Genomic DNA, 21067 nt, shown 5'->3' with positions numbered 1-21067 from the left:
CGTGCACTTCACTCTAAGGTGCTTGCAGAGTCAATTTAACTGAGTCAGGAATTCATTGTGGATGGCCAGATCTGCGGGTTCATTTCAACCTGGAATACACCACTACCTTATGAATAGTGACTCCCCCAGAAGAAACTAGGTCATGTGCTGCAATTGGAGTTAAACAGAGGACCCAACATCTGTTTCAGAATACTCCTTCTAAACATTACCATGTGAAATTACCACATTCGACGTTGTCTCTTCAGACATGAGACAGTCAAATGGTGGCTGTAAAAAAAAAGGAAAGTAACATTCATATTAAAAAATACCCCTTGTGTGGAGTTAGCAAGAGAGCATTTTCTAATCCCACATTAGGTATTAGGTTACTAACTATCATGTCTTGTCTCTTAAATCCTTGCCTGTCTCCACATCCCCATCTCCAACCCACAGCCTCCGGGCAGCCTCCCCATTTTGACCAGCTTGTGATATCAGCAGGCCTTGAGCAGAGGAACACTGGGGCCTCCAAGGCCAGTGCGTTGATGGTTTATTGTGGTCCTCTCACCTACCACTTCAGATCTGTGCTGTCTGAACGACACGATGAGCATAATCCACTTTCAAGGCCACTGAATTCAAGGGAATTTCGTTTAGCACATCATTACTTCCGGAGTAATATGTCTTGAAATTTTATTTATTTCTCTGTGGCAGATACCGTGTCTATTTAAAGTTCTGTTTGTAATCAAATTGAAAGGGAAAATTTCAATAAAACATGTCTTTCCTGGCCCTAAGTTTGAATTTATTACTGGCACTGACAGCTGAGATTTTACTAAATTTGCAGGAACTTCTATTCTTGACTGTGTAATTTTGGCTGATTCTTTTGACAGAAAGATCAATTTTAACTGTTAAATTGTTTGTGTAATCATCTCACAGTGAAATGCTGGGTCACATGTGATTATTTCTGTAGGAGAATCTCTGAGAAGACAACAGAATCCACATACATAATACATTATTGCATCTAATGAGTGGAGGTAGGTACATAAAAATTGATTTTCCAAGCACACAGGCATGAGTGACAGATGTAAAGGAACTATGTCCCAATCTACCAGGTAACAAGTCATTCAGTCTGAAACACCAGCCTGGATGCTTAAGCAATTTCTTTTCATCTTCCTTAATAATCTGCTCGACAAATCACACTAAATATCAAATGTGGGGTACAAATGTGAACTTTGAAAGGGTACAGACAGGAGGTAAGAGATCATTTCCCTGTTATATGGCAATGATTGTTCAATGGTAAGATTAAATAACTGAAAATCATGAGGCTTGGGCTCATGGTATAGGACATTTCAATTTCAAAGATTCTAAATTGATATAAAATACATCAATAAAATGTCTCAGCTGTGGTAAACGACTGGATTAATGGAATTACCTTGCAGGATCCCTTTACAGAGGAAATTCTGCCATGTTTACCCAGGCTGATCTGTAAATGACTTCAGGCACAAAATAACATGTCTGATTTAAAATGCCAGGAAAGAGTAACCTCTAGGATTTACCCCATCATTTATTCTGCACCTTCAAAACCTTGTGGCATCAGGCCAAATAATGCTAATAAAATCTCCCACTGATCCATGATTACCATCTCCTGCACCCCCTCAGCAAATTAATCATCGCTCTTTCATATCAAACCCCACTTGGGAGAAACTGTAGGGTCAGAAAGGCACAAAATATACTCTGGGTGAGACTTATACACTGTTCATTGCCAAGAACCATGTAGCAACAGCAATAATTTGAGATGCTAACTTAGCTGCTTCTACAACCAGCTGACATCGACACAAAGCGCTGTCACAGGAAAGCAGCACCCATCATCAAGGACCCCCACCACCCAGGGTCATGCTCTCTTCTCGCTGCTGCCATCAGGAAGAAGGTACAGTAGCCTCAGGACTCACAGCACCAGATTCAGGACCCCTCAATTTTCAGGCTCTTAAAGCAAAGCAGATAACTTTACTTAACTTAGTTTGCCTCATCTTTGAAATGTTCCCACAACATATGGGCTCATGTTCAAGGACTCTCCATCTCAATGCTCTCAATATTTATTACTTATTTATTAATTAATTATCATTACTATTATTTCTTTTGTATTTACACAGTTTGTACATCTTAGAACATCCAGATTGGTGCAGTCTTTCACTGATTCTAATATGGTTATTATTCCATTATGGACTTATTGTGTATGCCCACAAGAAAACAAATCTCAAGGTTGTATATCTACTATAAAAGCTGCCTGGGCAGGGCGAAAAGCATTATCAGGGATGCATCTCACCCTAACCATGGACTTTTTACTCTCCTCACATCCAGTAGGCACTACAGGAGCCTCCGCTCCTGCACCAGCAGGCACAGGAAGGGCTTCTTCCTTGAGGCTGTGACCCTGCTGAACCTCACATCACAGCGCTAAGCAGTATTGCACCCATATTGTACTGTCTCAGTACTTTTATATCTGTGTGCTGTAGCACTTACTTTCTATTCGCAGTTATTTTGTAAATAACACTATTCTTTGCATTTCTGGTTAGATGCTAACTGCATTTCATTGGCTTTGTATCTGTACTCGGCACAATGACAATAAAGTTGAATCTAATCTAATCTAATATGGTGACATATATGTACTTTGAAAATAAACTTACTTTTTACTTTGAACACAACTTCTATCATTGTCCTGCTCCAAACATGTAGCTGGATTCCAAACGTGACTGACCTAAATAACCAAGTAGCATTTGGCCACAGGTGGTATTATGGAGCCCTCATAAAAATAATTAGGGCTTAAAGTCTCATCTGGATCAAGTCATAACTTACACAAGGGGACAATGGTTTTAGCTGTCCGATCATTCAGCTTATCATTTGTAACTGAACTTCAATTATTATTTTGAAAGGGAGATAACACTAATTTCCTCATTCCAATATATTATGGTTGAGGGCTCTATTTTGGAAATACTTTGGGGTTTATAAATGAATCATCTAATTTAACTGCTTCTTTATGCCTCACAAAAGCAACTAACAGTAAAAGTGAACTTTAGGACATTCCCTTCATGCCAGATCCCACCATGCATACATATCTAAGATAGGGTGGGCACAATTATCTTCAGCAATAACTGATTGGCCGGTTCAATATTCATTACAACAAGATAGATAACCATTCATTCAGTCAGTACAAATGGGCATGTCCTTTAAAGCAAAAAGCATCTTGGAAGTTGGAAATGCCATCGTTAGGACAAATGTTATATTATAGAAGTGCTCCTGACAGGTGCAACTATAGTACAATTGGGAATTCATAGTGTGTTGACTGGCTGCATCATGAGTTGGTATAGAAACACCATTGTCCTTGGACAGAAAATCCTACAAAAAGTTGTGGATATGGCCCAGTCCATCACAGGTAAAGTCCTCTCCATCACTGAGGACATCTACATGTCACAGGAAAGCAGCATCCATCATCGGGGACCCACACCACCCAGGTCATGCTCTCTTCCCGTTGCTACCAAGAGGAAGAAGGCACAGGAGCCTCAGGATTCACACCACCAGGTTCAGGAACAGTTATTACTCTTTGACCATAAAGCTCTGAAACCAGAAGGGATAACTTCACTCAGCTTCTCATGGTTCATCACTCAACTGTTCCAACAACCTATGGACTCACTTTCAAGGACTCTTCAGCTCATGTTATTGATAATTATTGCTCATTTATATATTTTTGGTATTATTAATATCTATTTTTAATTTCATTTTGTATTTGCAATTTGTTGTCTTTTACACACTGGTTGCCCTGTTGGTGCAGTCTTTCATTGATTCTATTATACGTATTGGATTTATTGAGTATGCTCACAAGAAAATGAATCTCAGGGTTGTATATGGGTAACATATATATACTTTGATAATACATGTATGTTGAATTTGGAACTTTTGAATTTTGAACCTTAAAGTGCAAGCTTTCAAAACCATATTCAACCTCCTTAGCTGACATTTCTGAATGAGAACTGCGATAGTCAACACATTGTCTGCAAAACCTTAAGTTTGGAGATCACCAGAAGGTGGGGGATGGCATCAAAGCTAATAAAGGATAAGCAATTAATATTAGCCTGGCCAGCAATGTCCATACTCTGATTTATTTTGCAAATTGAAAGGGTAATCTGAATATTAACACAAAACATATATACATATTCATAAGCAAAGAATAACTTCAGAAATCAGATACTTCATTTTTATTGATACTTTGTTCAGTGATTGTCTTGAAGTATATTCAATTATTTTAGATATATAAGACCATAAGACATAGGAGCAGAATTAGGCTGTCTGCCCCATCCAGTCTACTACACCATTTCATCGTGGCTGATTCATTTTTACTCTCAGCCCTAATCTCCTGCCTTCTCTTTGGACCCCTTCATGCCCTGAACAATCAAGAATCTCTCAACCTATCCCTTAAATATACATACAGACTTGGCCGCCACAACAAATTCTACAAATTCACCATTCTCTAGCTAAAGAAATTCTTCCTCATCTCTGTTCTAAAGATACGTCCCTCTATTCTGAGGCTGTGTTCTCAGGTCTTATACTCTACCACCATAGGAAACATCCTCTCCACATCCACTCTATCAAGGCCTTTTCGTCAGTCAATAGGTTTCAATGAGGTCATCCCCAAATACAGTATATGTATTTCATTGATAAATGTCTCTAAAAACTGCCTATCATACTAAGGTATGGTAAAGGTAAAGGAGATTCTTGTTGTAAACAAACCACAATCATTGCATGGTCATTTGTTTTAATAGTGGCAAATAGTACTTTTTGGGGATTTGGGGATGTACTAGAATCTGTACTGGGTTGGAAAGACTAATTCAAGCACACAGCTCAGTGTGTACATACAGAAAAGGTAAAAGTAGGGTCCCAAGGATTAGTGTGTTACATTGATTATACAATTTAATGGTTTGGGTTTTTCTACTCTTGGAATTTAGTTGGCGTTAGTCACAGCATCCTTACATATCTGGAAAATTCCTTCTAGTTTCTCAAATCGTTAATTGGTGCTTTTGGGGGAAATGGCCTAGAACCTTTAAAAATTAAGATTTAGCTTTGACATGACAATGAAGAAATAAAGAATTGTCCGTGCTTTTGATTTAATTTCACATGATTCATTTCAGAAGTACATCCAAAAGTGCATCCACATCACAGCCAATCCAAAGAAGAAGGTTATCTAGACAATGCGATCAAAGCACAGAAAACTATCTCCCTTGCATGGCCAAACCAAACAAGAAGATCACCTACACCAACCAATCAACCCAGAACACAGGCCATCTACCCCACAAGGCTAACTAGGGGAAAAGGCCAAATTTGCCAATCCAGAGACAACAATCTACATTTTTAAATTTAGTCTTTCTGGATAAAATTGTTCAGAACCATTAACCTCTGGGTGTCTACATTGGTTATCCAGTGATGTCACTCACAGCCTCAATTTGGAAACACAGATGAGTGCCAAACATAGCTTCACTACCACTCTGCTCACTGAACTGATCCCCCTTTCGTCCATTTCCCACCACAGTCACCTAATACATTTATAACACTTATGCAACTAATCCTTTGAAAAGCTTCCCACTTTATTGGGGAACTCTGGATCTTATGGATCTTCAGCTGCACCAGGTAAAGGCCATTCACCCTTTTTAAAAAAGCTGAAATCCTTACTTCTTATTCCATCTCTCCATTTATCTGTTATTATTTTTCTGCTTAGTACAAGTTCTTCGATTGCAAGACTTTCTCTCATTTAATTAGCCCTCTTACTACACAAAATGGTATTCTTTAACAAAATGGATGCCACTTGGAGGGAGGGACCATCACCCTTAAACTCCCTCTGTCTTCAGTGAGTACTCTATAGTACCAGATGCAAAGTCAGCAGCAAATTTCAGATGTCAAGTTAATTCCAGATCTGCGTGCTGTATATCTGTCATTCTTTGTGTAACAATATACCAAAACTCTGCCAAAAGGTAAACAACTAGCCTTTGTTTCTAACCTCCTTTTCCCCAGAAATACAACAAGTGGGGTAGAAAAGTGGAAAGATTGCAATATTGATAACAAATCAGAATCACGGAATCGTTCGTGCACAGTAGTGGCCATTAGCTTACTTAACATACAACTAGTGAAGACAAAGACAACTGCAATCTGCAGCTCACTTCCTTCTGATTTGTGTGCAGTTAGACAGATGTGATACTTGAGGAATTACACAGCTCCAGGAAGAATAAAAGCAGATGTGACAGATTAATATATTGCCTCTGATGTTGAATCCCACAGCATGACTAGTTTTCAAAAAAAGAAAAGTTGGAGGAGCTTCATGCCTGCATGCAGTAAAATCTCAGAAGTTCTGTTTTTGTTGCAGGAATCCATACAGTGAGTGGAAGCTTCACTGGAAACTGACAGGCGCCCCAGTGAAGAAATGGTCAGGGAATATTGGGTTGTTCCACCTTCATGAATACACAAACTGCAGGACTGGTGGAGACAAACAACCTTCCAAACCATGTTTTTCCCTTGCAAGACATTCAGGACCTAGAGGACACCAGTTAAAATCAGCTGCCTTTCTTAATGTTCAGCAAATAGCAGAATGTAATGGTTGGAATCAACTTGCCAGATGCATGCCTTCTCTCTGGACAGTAGCAAATACAAGGTTGCTGGTCTCTATCTTCCTCAGACTGCAATCTCAATCAAAAGTGGAAGACTAGGCCAGAGAAGCTGACAAAACAAAACAGCAGTTGTTGTCCCCTTGAACAGCATGGGGAATTTTCACATGTCATCAATGGAACCTAATCATCAATGGACCTTTGAGAAAGTCCTATTGTTATGGAGAACAACAGCCTGTGATACTACAGTCAAACAAAAGAAGAGGTGTGGAGGAAATTAATAAATTACTATGAAAAATGTTGTCATTCACTGGCTAAAAGAGAAACACAAATTAAACACAACCTCCACTGAACTTCTATCAAATAGCTATGCCAGGTATTTAGTTTATGAACAAATCAAAAAGTGTATCACAAACCAACTGACAGTTAACTACCCTTCTAAAACCAGTGAAAGAGCAGGCATAAATGTCAAAGAAGTCCATGTACAAATTAACAAGAACGAGGGTTTGTTTCTCTATGTTCTCCTCCAGAGGTCTGCTGGGAAATTTTAAATAGGAATTTAGTCATGAATAAATTTATGAATGAAAAAAAGTCCTTTAATTACTTGCCCCAAGATCTTCTATCTTTAATCTAAATAGCAGTGTGCCAAATAATCTGAAACTGGATGTTAATAGTGAATAATTATTGCTGAAATATTCAACAATTTACTGGGCATTAACATGTTTCTTTTAATTCTAGCCATGTAATTCGAATTACTTTTTGTTAATCATGAAAAGAATGCTATGGAATAAGATCTTGTGTCATATCAAATGTTTCTGGAGGGCATTTTGTCTAGAATTATAAAATTATTCTTTAATTTCTGAGCCCATCACTAATTAAATAACTAGACGCATAGAAAGCAAGAAATTCCATTAAAATAAAATGTGCCTCCCAAGCTGCAAGTAGATGGCCAAACATTTCCAATATTTAATAACACAATTCACCTGCAGGGATTGATTACTGCACTTATGTAATACCTGTTGATGGTTTTTATGTCCTTTGTACAGTCCTCAGAATGGCATTACCACTCAAGATAAAACTGTCAGAAAGAATTTCCATCTATGTTTCAAAAATGAAAGTATAAGCTGTCCCATCATTTTTGAATTGCCTTTGATTAGCATAAGACACAAGAGAGACTAGATGATGCAGTGCTGGTCATGTAATAAAATCTTCTCCAGTTCTTCACAGGACCCTCTCCTAACAGAATCTGACGATAAGACAAAACAAGTATTCATATAGATGAGCAAAACCTCGGTCAAAGAAGAGCAAAAAGGAGCAAAGGGAGGTAGAGAGATAAAGCAATTAAGGGAGGGAATTTCAGTGCTAGGGGCCTGGGAGGCTGTGGTGAAACAAAAAATTTGGGGGGCAAGAAGAAACCAAAAATAGATGGAACCTCAAAGAGTAGTAGGGCTGGAGGATTCCATCTGCCCTTTTTCAGCCCACTTCTCCAGCAAGCTTTAACAGTCTTCCTTGATGTCCACTATGCTCCCCCCCCCCACCAATCTTGGTGCCCACATCAAATTTGGAGATCCAGTTTTCTACATTATCACCCAGACTGTTGATATAGATGACAAACAACAACAGATCCAGCACTGATCCCTGCAACATCCCACTAGTTACAGACTTCCAGTCGGAGAGGCAACCATCTACTCTCACTCTCTGGCTTCTTCTGCAAAGTCAATATCTAATCCAATTTACTATCTCATCTTGAATTCCAAGTGACTGAACCATCTTGACCAACCTCCCATGTGGGACCGTGTCAAAAGCCTTGTAGACAACATCCACTTCCCTGCCTTCATTATCTTTCCTGGTAACTTTCTAGAAAAGCTCGATGAGATTGGTTAGACCACATGGAAAGTCATATTGATTATCCCTAATCCATCCCTGTCAATTCAAATATTGTATATCTAATTCATTAGAATACCTTCCAATAACTTCCCCACTGCTGGTGTCAGGTTCACCAGACTATAATTTCCTAACTTATTTTTAGAGCCTTTCTTAAATAGTGGAACGACATTAGATATCCTCCAATCCTCCAGCACCTCACCTGTGGCTAAAATGTTTTTAAATATCTCTGCTATAGCCCCTGCAACTTCTGCACTAGCCTCCTACAGGGTCTGAGGGAACACCTTGTCAGGCCCTGGTGATTTTCCACTCTAATTTGCCTCATGACAGCAAACACCTCCTCCTCTGTAATTTGTATAGGCTTCATGACCTTACTATTGCTTTGCCTCACTTTTATAGACTCTGTGTCCATCTCCTGAGTAAATATGGATGCAAAAAATCCATTAAGATCTCCATCATCTCTTTCAGCTACATGCATCAATGAACACTTTAATCTTCCAGAGGACCAGTGCTGTCTTTTGTTCTTAATATACCTGTAAGAAGCCCTTGGGATTCTCCTTCACCTCATCTGCTCGAGCAAACTCCTGTAATGGGTAGCAGACAAGCTCCAGACAACTTAGAGAATGCGAATGGATCAACTGTGACTTAGACATATATGTGGTCAGCTGATCTGAGAGAATGATGACGTGTTTTCATGACGTGTTGCGTGAAATGACAAAGATAAATTTCTTCTAGACAACAAAGATAGACACCAGAGGATCAAAACAGCAGTTACCAGAGCCGGATTACCCGGCAATCAGAAAAGAGACAAATAGTAAACCAAACGTTCTTGTCTCCTTTTCCTCATGAAATGTTACAAGGTTATTGAGCAACGTTTATTCATGTAAGATCCATAGATGGGATGAGCTTCTGAACAATTTCCCTGCAACCATTACGCTCAATTATGTTAGGAAGAGATATTGTAGGATATAAATAGATAGTTACTTTATTGATCCCAAAGGAAATTACAGTGTCACAGTAGCATTACAAGTGCACAGATATACAAATATACAAATATTAGAAGAGAAGTAGAAATAATAAAAAATAAGTTAACCTCAGTCTAACAGGAGTGGGGTCAGCCTTTCCCTGGCTCCAGAGCCTAATGGCTGAGGGTAAGAATGACAGTGTTCTTTGGAACAGTGCAGTTGTCTTAGTCTATTACTGAAAGTGCTCCTCTGTTCAGCCAAGGTGGCATGCCGGGGGTGTGAAACATTGTCCAGAATTGCCAGGATTTTCCATAGGGTCCTTTGTTTTACCACAGCCTCCAGTGTGTCCAGTTTGACTCCTATAACAGAGCCAGCCTTTCTAATCAATTTATTGAGCCTGTTGGCATCGCCCGTGTTGATGCCATTTCCCCAGCACACCACACATAATAAGTTGTACTGGCAACAACAGGCTGGTAGAACATGTGAAGGAAAGGCCTGCATAATACAAAGGACCTCAGTCTCCTCAGGAACTAGAGGCAACTCTAGCCCTGCTTGTACACAGCCTCTGTGTTGGTGCTCCTCTCAAGCCTGTCAACCTGGTGCTTGTAGGTCCCCATCATCAATAGTAACAGGGAGCAGTGCAGACTTAGTCTTCCTAAAGTCCATCACCATCTCCTTTGTATCACTGATGTTGAGCCGCTAAGACCTCCACCAGGGTCCAGTATTCATCATCCCATCTTCCCTTTATACACCCGGCTGTTGCTGAGTCGTCAGAGAATTTCTGCAGATGGCATGACTCAGTGTTGTATGTAAAGTCTGAGGTATACAGGGTAAACAGGAAGGGAGCCAATACAGTCCCCTGTGTGGCCCTAGTACTGCTTGTAGCCATTTCTGACACACAGCTCTGAAGCCACACAAACTGTGGTCTGCCAGTCAGGTAGTCCTTTATCCAGGATCAATGGAAGTGCCAGCCTGCATTGAATGGAGCTTTTCCCCAACAATGAGGGTTGTATGGTATTGAAGGCACTCACAAAATCAAAAAAAAACCATGATCTTCACAATGCTGTCCTGCTTATCGAAATGGGAATAGGCTCTCAGTTGGACTAGGAAGGGTGATATACATCAAAGGCGAATGGCTCAGAAGATGTTCTAAAAGCAGCTCCTGTCTTTGTAGCCTTCTTCTATGAGAAGGACTGAAGTAATTGTGCTAAGAGAACATCATCTCCTTGAAGTTTTCGCTGTGTTGCATACCAATTGGTCAGGACACAGCTCTAGGGTCCCTGTCACAGCTGTGACAATCTTTTTGAATGCCATTCCTGCAATCACAGAGTGAACAAATACAATTGTGCACAGCAATAACTTTGGTGAATGGGCACACGGGGAAATGAGGGAGGAGAAAGAAAAGACAGAAACCAAATTATCATTGCTTCAGTGACATTCATGATTTTCCCACTCATTGGGGGAGTACCATCTACGCAACAGTAATGGTAATTAAAATAAAGAACCAGCTCCCCTTTTTAAGGTTAACTCTGCTGGTTTTGTTATATCCCAAAGCAACAATTAAAAAAAAAGCTATTTAAAAAATTCCACAAGGTTCTGTGATCATAATTTCAGACATATTAATTGAAACTCAGAAGAAAGATTGTAAACTGACATCCATTTCTCCAGGTTGTCAGAAAAACCCAGAGCAGAATATTGGTAGTCTATGTAGAAATTGTACTTCTGGGTATCTGAATTGATTGCAACTCATTCAAGTCATATAAACAGAGGAAGAAGGCATATAAGCTGTAAAGTTGTATATTTGAAGTTTTTATTATTTTGAAATAATGATCAAACCAAGATTTAGGATTCTGTACTGAGATAAAGATGAATTCTTTATAGTCCTTCAGGAAGGGTAGCAGTTTTTTCAAAAACAAATTTATCTATTTAATAGGTTCAGTTTAGCTCCTCCAGGAATCTATATACAATTGTAAAATAAGAGATAGTCTGACGTAATTTCCCACTGGTCTTTAAACGCTTTACAATAGTGAATGTTTTATAAGGTTATCAAATCACTTCTACATCTTCAGCCAGGGAAAAATAACAAATTTCCTTAACACTTTATTCCAAGATTTTAAAATAGTGCTTTCAAAGGCAACACGAGTGAATCTGCAGATGCTGCAAATAAAGGAGAGGAGGTAGTGACGACGTTTCGGGCCGAAACGTCGTCACTGCCTCCTCCCAATAGATGCTGTCTGGCCCGCTGAGTTCTGCCAGCATTTTGTGTTTTTTTTAAATAGTGCTGTTTGTTTACCTTTGTATATGCTCAAATTTGGTGTATCACCTGCATACTTAACAGAGAACAATTTTAACAGAATATAGCAATTTTCTAACATAGGCTTCCTCATCGTGTATATTGTTGCGCAACACGTGGCGGAAGAATTAAGGAAAGGACACTTAGATCTCGTGGTGCAATCAACATCACAGAGGACAAGTAAATCCAGAATAAAGAATAAAGAAGTATGATTACCTTGGGTCATTTCCTCTTCAAAAGATCTCTGATAAAAGTGTTGATTACTGAGTTCAAGTTTGTTTTTCATTGGTGTACAGAATTATAAAATCAACAGTCATACTTAGAAACAACAGAATGTAATGACATGTGGGAAGAACTTTGTTATATTAATAGAATGGTAAGTTTAATCAATGGAAGATACTGTCATTGATCTCAAGGAAGAATACATTTTTAACAACAAATGGGTTTCGCTATGGACAGGAAGTGTTGAAGATCTTCCCGCGATTGAGACCATTTGTGCCTTATTGTCAATTGACTAAGATTTTGGATGATTTGGAATAATCCTCCTGAAGAAGACAAAAATGAATTTCTGTTCTGTTCTTCCCGAGTTCTGGAGTCTGCTTTGGGATTGCTCTGTTAATGGCATTATTTAATCCTTGACAACGAGAATCTGTGTGATAAAATATGCCTTTTAATCACTATCTAATCGAAAGGACAAAATAACCTTCCCCCCAGTCTCAGGTCTGGAAATGGCTTTTAGCCAAAAAATGGACTAAACATTGCCCCCTAGGAAGTAGGTACTCATCAGAATAATACATCATCTCTCCCTATGTTTTAAACATTTTACAATTTGTAGCCGGAGACTCATAGGCAACTAAAACATGATGTGATGGAAACGTCAAAGCCTACAGAGTACATTGTAGATATTTTTGAAGAGTCCAGTGTAAAAATTCCTATCTAGGCGCCACTAAATGTTGGCAGAGATATACAGCTACCGATCAGATGTCGCATTGATGCACGTCGCAGTACAGTCGAGGGCAGCTGGAGAGGACCAGATAGGGTTCTGAGGCTAGAGTGGACAATAGACCTGTTGGATCAAATGATCCGTTTCGGTGCCGTAAACTCCATTTCATTTTCCAGTTCAGCATTCCCAGCCTTTGCGCTTTGTGGAAGAGTGCCCAATCTTCAGCGGGCACCCTGTTCATTCGGCACCCGTTGCGGGAACGGGGTGTTTATGTTCGACAAACAGAGATCTCCGAAGGGAAAGCACTTTGCCTTCTCACTGTCCTGCCCCGCCTTCAGGAATAAAACAAAACTGAAGAGGTGGGGAGGTGAACACTCGCTCGCTGTGTGGAGCAGGGTCTGTTTATTTAACAGCAGATTAGACGCACAGTGAGATCACCATCAGACGAGGCGCTAGTAGTAAAACGACGGTAACTAACTCAAATTCCCTATCACAGTACCATGCGAATGACTGAATCAATTTAATCTACCCTTTTTGCACCGTGAGCCATAAATCTCAAAATTTAATCGCAAATCACAGTCCAAGTTACGTGCTGTTTCGGCAACTGATGGCTTCACAGTCCTGTCAGTCACAATACCTCAATAATGCAATCTTCTTAAATCACATTTCTATTCACTTTACATCCTTTCAAGGGTCTGTCGTTTAGCAAACATACTCGCGCGCGTACACACACACACACACACACACACACACACACACACACACACACACACACACACACACACACACACACACACACACACACACACACACACACACACACACACACACACATTTTGTTCGGTCGGTGAAACTCGATAATGCAAGCTAATTCTTTGCCGGGGGGAAAAAAGATATTACTGTTATTTTAAAGTGAAGATAATTTTTGTGAAGAAAGAGCTTACCCTAAAACCGAGGGGTGCTCGATCAGTACGGTGATCCCCTGGGCTACACGGGACAGCCGCCGATGGTCTGCACCGAATCACTGAACAGACCCGGTTCTGTGCGATGCTCAGATTCACACGCAGTTGCCCCTTCCCAAATCATAAACATAAGACTCTGGTTTTAATAACTGTGACTGATGTGAAACTGAGTTACCTAACAAATTACTCCTTAAGTTTTCTTGGCGGACTCTTTTTGCTTAAAGCAATTGTATCTGGTAATGCAGAATTAAATGTTTTTAAGAACTTCCAGTGATATAAGCGGTTCAATTACACCGTCAAGCAGGAGTTCGGCTGCTAACACTTCACTTACTTTGATGACTCGAATATCCCGGGTAATAACCATAATATCCCGTGATCCGTAAGATCCTGTCTTCGATGCTGGAAACCCCGTTGGATGCAGCCTTGACGTCCATAAAGGATCGGGAGCACTGCTGGTCTTCGGAGGGCGGAGGAGACAAATACTTCAGCTGATTCAGGTGCAGACTTATGTCCGACAGTCTCCGCATGGTTTTGTGAGTGAGCAGGGAGCTGCTTACCGTCAGTCTCTGCTGTCGAAAAGATCATCCCCTCCTCCCACTCTCCATTACAGCACCGTCACGTCTAGGGGGCAGCCCAGCTTCTACCTTGAAAACCCAACGCAGTGTCCCACTCCACTGGCGGCGGTAGGTTTGATGCACAGTGCAAGGGAAGGGGACACAGTCGTGCTGTTGTCTGTTTGGTGGAACATTAAGAAACGGGTTGCAGTTTGTTGAACATAATCCTTTTATTTTAAATAAAATGTGAGTTGCTTCGAAGATCTGCATCAGATTACTGAGTGCACGGTCTTGCACCAAATCGCCCACTCCATGCACACGCAGACACGCTGCTCTATCGGGAAAATCTTCATTCACTATGGAATCGCCATGCAGACCTTCGATTCGAATGTTTTTAAAATGCAAAATTTTAAGGATACCTTGATTGTGACACAAGAGACCCTCGCTGGAAGGATTTATCTCAAAAATATTTTTTTTTAAAAAAAATTTCAAACTAATTTCGAATAAAGTGACAGCTATTTCGAAATCTTGTGAAATTCTCAAACAACCTGCCTTGGGAATCGAGCGACCATCAGATGAGCATAAAACTAAGCAATGCCCAATGCACTGTAATGCTCACAATGTGCTCCCTTCTGCACTGGAGAAACAAACCTCAGATCGGGTCACCGTTCTGGGGAGCGTCCGTTTACAGGGGCGACCGTGAGCTTCTTGTTCCCCGCCATTTTAACTCCCCATTCTGCCCTCACCATGATCTTTTGGACAGGTGCCTTTCTGCACTGTTAGAGTTAGGCCCCAACACAAGCTTGAGGAACAGCACCTGGTCTCTCGGCCTGGGCACACTGCAGCCTTATGGAAATGGAACTGAGTTCTACAACTTCAGGTAATTTGACATCCCAGCCTGTATCAGTGGTCCATCCGTGGTTTCGGCTCAGCTCCCGCCCTCTCCCCAACCCACACACACACTTTTTTCCCCCCTCTCTTGGACTGGGGAACATGCCCAGACTGACCTGCAATGTATGCCTTCCTGCTCTGCATTTTACATTTTAAAAGCAGACTTTTTAAATGTATGTACTCACTCTGTAACTGCTCCCACTCACTCAATCTTGACAACAGTTTGCAGTATGGCCGCTCCCAATGTTACCCTATCAGAAATGCCACACACCCACCCTCCCAGTGGCCTAGCAAGCTTCTTTCCCCTCCTTCCCAGTTTTAACAAAGAGAGTTTGACCTGAAACTTGATTCCGTTTCCCTTCCACAGACACGTCCTTTCTTGCTAAATATCTCCAAAGCTTTCTTTTAACTAAATTAGTTGATCCATGGTAGATTTCCATCATCACAGTCACCTCAATTCACTCTATGTAATATCAAGAAATGGCTGAGAGCATTGGAGACAGCAAAAGCTATGGGGAAAGATAACATCCCAGCTATAGTATTGCTAGCACTACCGAACTAGCAATCCAACATAGTTACAACACTAACATATATCAAATAATGTGGAGAAGTATTCTTTCCCAAAAGAACAGCACAAATCCAGTCTGGCAAGTTTCCACGCAGTCCTTCTTCTCTGCATTAATAGAAGCTGTCCGTGATATGCTGTCAAGCAACACTCTCTTGCTGATAACCTACTCACCAATGCCCACTATGGGTTTTACCGGGACCACTGCAAACTTCAGACTGCACCACAGCTTTGTTCCAAAGAGCTGGATTCCAGAAGTACAGCAAGAGTGAGTGCCTTTGATGTCATTAGACTGAGGGTGCCCTCAGTTTGAAAACAACACACTGCAATGGTTGGAGCTGCCCCCACACAAGGAAAAACTTGTTACTGGTGGCTCTCCAGGACATCCCTGCAAGTGTTCCTCATGGCAAAGTCCCAGCTGTTTTATCGATGACAGTCCTTCCATCATAACATCAGAAGTGGGAATGTTCACTGATTATACAAAGTTCAATTTCATGCCCAATTCCTCACGTGTAAGCAGCCTGTGCATGGGTGCAAAAAGACCTGGACAAGATGGGCAGAAAGTAACGAGAAAAACAATGTCATTTACTATCTGCAAAGTATACGGTAGTCACAATCCTTACACCAGGGGCTCTCCTAAACCCACAGCTCCAACCACTGCATAGGAAAGGAGCAGCAGGGTCATGACACTGCCATCTATAGGTGATCCTCCAAGCTGTACGCCATCCTGATTGGTCCTTCATGGTCACTTAGTCTAATTCCTGGGACTCACTGCCCAATGGATCTGTGGGAGAAACGTTACCAGAACAAGCTCAGAGTTCCAAACAGTGAGCCACCATCACCCTTCCAAGCTCAAGCGGGGATGGGTAATGAGTGCTAAATTAATCCCATTGACCCACCTCCAGACTATTTCTCTCCATACCCCTCTCAGCCATGTACCTATCTAAGCTTCTTTTAAATGTTGGAATTAAATCCACATTAACCACTTCCACTGGAGTTTGTTCCACGCTTGACCATCCTCTCAGTGAAGAATGTCCCCCTCCAGTTCCCCTTATATAATTCACCTTTCACCCTTAACCTATGACCTCTAAATCTGATCGCACCTAACCTCAATGGAAAAGGCCTGTCTACATTCACCCTAACTATACCTATCATAATTTTGAATATCTCCATACAATCTGTGACATTACATTCAAGTAATTATGGATTTATATTCCCAGATCCTTTTGTTCTACCACACACCACAAGGCCCTGCCATTCACTGTGTAAGTCTTTACCTAGTTTGTTCTTCCAAACTACACCACCTTACACTTGTTTGCATTAAATTACATCTTCCATTTTTGAGCCCATTTTTCTAAGTGGTCCAGAACACATGGCCCTCCTTGCTTTTCACTACATCCCCACACCCACAAATTTGCTGCTCCAGTTTACCACATTATCATCTAAATAACTTATACAGTTGATAAGCAACAACAGACTCCCACCAATCCCTGTAGCACACTACTAATCACAGGAAAGACAGGTCCGAAAATCATTAGGGGCCTCTGAGAAGACCCATGATAACCGTGAAATTTTACCTATTTATTACTATCCTTGATATAAATCAATCAAATCATGAGGTATTGCAAAAAGTCTATTGCAATATACCATGTGAAATTGCTGTAATCACAAATCGATTTCAGTTTACTTAATTTCCTGGAGTAGGTGAATAAATATGTCTAAGATTCCTAATTTATTATTTTAATTTCAATTTCAACAGTGACTAAACAAAAAATGTGGGGCCTCAGATATTGTTTACATTGCAGAGACTGCTTCACTAATAGTGCCCTTTCTTCAGGAGGGATGTCAAAACCACTCTTTCTGTTCTCTCAGATGGACGTAAATGATCCATTACAATATTCATGGGAAGCACAGGGTGTTCTCTCAAGTGTCCTAATCAATATGTACCCTTTATTTTTGTTTTTGGGATCACTTCATGTGCAAATGGCTTTGTGTGTTTTCTATTTACAAACCTACAAATTTAAGAACTATAAAACAGTGACTGTGAGGTGCTTTTGTAAAGCTTAGGGTAGTCAACATTGCTAAATAGATGTGTGTCACCCAATTTTATTTTCTGAAGGAAATGCCTGTCAAAAGGTTTCCAGAATGTAACAGGTCTAAAAAAATCTTTTAAAAAATTGAAGTCTTTCCTAAATGAGCATTTTAAGAAAGTTTGAAGAATTGCTTTTCATCTTTCCCAATTTGTGGAGCAATACTGCAGAAGGAAAAGCATCAATTCACTATTCCTTTGCCAAACCCTCAAGGAAGATATTTCGTACAAGGCAAACACAATTACCGTGTTCACGTGGAATCAGCCTACCAATGGAAGATTCTAATTGAAGGAGCTGAAGAACATCTCATTACAGTAGAATTAAACTTGTTCAAAGATAGGGCTGAAGAATTATTTTAATGAACATATACAATAGATGTGTTTTTCTGTGGAGGAATGGCAATTTCCCAGGATAACATTATCTGCTTTCTCTTTCATCTTGTGGAAATATAAGCCGAAACATGGAAATATGACAGAAGCATAAAACGAGAGAAACTTGAAAGGTTTCCTGTTATACAAACTGTCAGAATCCACTCCAAAGTAAGGAAAAGTGTGTGGGAAGTTGTAGATCAAATATCAATTTCACACCCAAGGTGAAAGCAATTGTAATTCAATTACGTGGCATCATAATCTTAACTCATTCCACTGTGACATTGACATTAAAATTTTTAGAGCACTACCTATACATGAAACCAAGTGATGTAATACAACAGTAAGTGGAGTGATTTTATGATGTTTGTTAAAACTCATAAATAACAGAATGTGTGAAAATTGATTAGGTCAGGTGGATCGGTGACTGCTGTGAAAGACTGAAAATTGACAATAGCCAGAGGGTAAAGTTTACTCCACTGAAGATTTAGCACAAAGCAATTGTTATGGTTATCATCAGAGGAGACAAAAAGCTGTTAGACAATGGAGCAGCCAGTTCTGTAGGGATATTCAGTAGGAAGAGAAGTTTTGAAATGTACAACAGTGTGAAAAACGTGAAGCAGGAGTGGAGAGAGCAACAGAGGAAACAGCTGGGCCACAATCATTCCAGATAATCACAGAGAATATTGTTACACTCCCTGTATGTGTATGTGTATGTATCTGTTCAGTGCAGCTCTCCATTGGCAGGAGCATGCTTAAATTCCTGCAAACACCCCTGTGGAGCAAAAGTTGGAAGTGGAATGGGAGTGTTTGGCTTGTAAAACAAACTTTCACAGTTACCAGGTTTAAGAGAAAGTTAAACGTATAATATTTCTTTGCTCATTTTAACTGCAGGGCAACATGGTGGGCTCAGAAGGCATTTGCTGGGCAATGTGTCCTCACTTTACTGCTACTTCTATCACCCATCAGGATGAACTGGGCAACTTGAGTTGCTGGGTCCCAGATACACTAAAATTAAAGGATTTAGTAAAAGCATTGTAAATGTTGAAGTCATTGTACAGCTGCTTTATGTCTTCGGGGGGAGTTTCGATTGTTTTAATTTAGATTTTAGATTGTCTTTGTGCCTTTGCCCTTTTTTTGCTGGTAATGGTCTAATAGTGCCTCAGTGGGCCTTTCTACATAATTTCTGGACATTTGGGAACAAAAGAACTTATCCAACAGTGAGCTATTACAGGAAAGCTGTATTAACCAGGTGGTACTCACATGCCAGAACTTACAAAGAAACACACATACCCATGTGATAGTGTTATAATTCATAAAACACACCATGGCAAGATTATACAGGCCAGTAACTAAGTTATTTCCCTGCAATGGCACTGCCATAATCAGGAAAGGTCACAATACCCTGTATCCATTGTCATGGGTATATAATCTTTTTTACGTAAGTGGAAGAATAAACAACGGGGGGGGGGGGGGGGTAACAAGAGTGTGAATGAGATCAGACAACCAATGTGAAACCTCCCAGAAGTGAGATTCTCAAACACTACGGCCTCCTTTCCACAATATAATCATATACAAGAATTATAATCTTTGTGTGCACCAGAACCAAATTTTGCATTTTCCTTAAAGAACATTCTTTGGAAAAGGGATTCACCTACAGGTAGATTGAGAAATTAAGAAATTGCATTAAAAGAAATTTCGAGTACTGCCAATTAATACATTAAGCATGGGGAATGAGAACATTTAAAAACGCAGGAATGTCTAGGAAACTGATCATGAGGATCAAGGTTAAATCACTGAGAAACATGAAGAAACATTGGAACAAATTGGTAAATGGAAGAGATTAACTACTGTAAGTTTTGGTCCCAGGAGAATGATATGATTAATGTAGTGGCTGAGATCACTATCTGGGAGCACTACCATGGGGATGGAAGCTTTCATGAGACAAGTCATTATGATTATTATTGGTAAGCTGAAGCAGTGATTAAATGCCTGTGTGGATATAGTAGGTCCATCCCTACACCAAAGCTTGGTACAGCTTTTGACAGATTGCTGTGTGCCGATGCAGTAAAAGTTGACTCACACGACAGAGGCCTGGGAGAGAAAAAAATAAACGGGCTTAAAAATAATTCTGCTCAGGCTGGTGCTTGAATATCAAAATGACTATGCAGTAGGAAAACCAAGTAGATGAAGGGACTATTTGAGTGGCAGTCTGCTCATCAATGCATCCACCTCGAGCATTCAGTGTCTGAAAGGACACATCTAAGGAAAGTACCGTCTGGCATATGAATCAGAATAAGTGACTGAGCAGCGGAGCATGCTTTTGAAGTAATCAGAAAGGTCTCCTGACAGAAAAAAATTTCCACAGGCTTATACTGGCATGAACAACCTGAATTTCAGTCTCCATCTCTCAGGAGTTCCAGAGCTTTGTTCTCACAGCTTCGGGACCTGTACTTCAGGCTAACTGCCGTTCCTCCACCTGTGGTAGACTTTTGCCGCTGGTTATTCTCCCTTTGCAAAGAATTAGTGCAGATTAATTAATATTAGCTTAGAAACTGTAATGAGTTTGAAAATGTAGAATAAAACTTAGGTGCTGAGGTAAGGGAGGGGGTGGGGTGAGGGGCAATAAGTGATATTCTATCACTCAAGACCTGAGATGAGGAAATTCGTCAAAGAAACTATGTAGACTGGTAGGCCTCATCTACATCACATTCCCTTAGCAGAAGTGAGATATTAATTAAATTGGGCCTAGAGAGTGTGGGGCGGGGGGAAGGGTTGTCTGATGGGGACAAGTGAGTGTTGAGGATCATATAGGATGAGAAGAATGCACAGTGGGGTCAGGATTAAAACGTAAGGGAATCGTGGATTTCGGGAGAGGCTCATTACAGTGTTGGGGAAAGGATCCTGCTAACGATGATGATCAGGAGGTGTGGTGGGTTTT

At 40.4% G+C, this 21067-nt stretch overlaps 1 protein-coding gene across 1 annotated transcript in view; it reads right to left on the bottom strand.

The window, feature by feature from the left end:
- The window catches only part of slc35f4 (solute carrier family 35 member F4), a 140523-nt gene extending 126338 nt beyond the window's left edge, over window positions 1-14185 (bottom strand). Inside the window, exon 1 of the mRNA XM_059957364.1 lies at window positions 13990-14185. Coding sequence (XP_059813347.1) covers window positions 13990-14185 — 196 coding nt within the window. The remainder of the gene's footprint in view (window positions 1-13989) is intronic.
- Window positions 14186-21067: the final 6882 nt, after the last annotated feature.

Source organism: Hypanus sabinus, chromosome 2, assembly GCF_030144855.1.
Source record: "Hypanus sabinus isolate sHypSab1 chromosome 2, sHypSab1.hap1, whole genome shotgun sequence".
In the NCBI taxonomy this organism is placed as follows: domain Eukaryota; kingdom Metazoa; phylum Chordata; class Chondrichthyes; order Myliobatiformes; family Dasyatidae; genus Hypanus; species Hypanus sabinus.
This window is presented reverse-complemented; position numbering and strand designations above follow the sequence as displayed.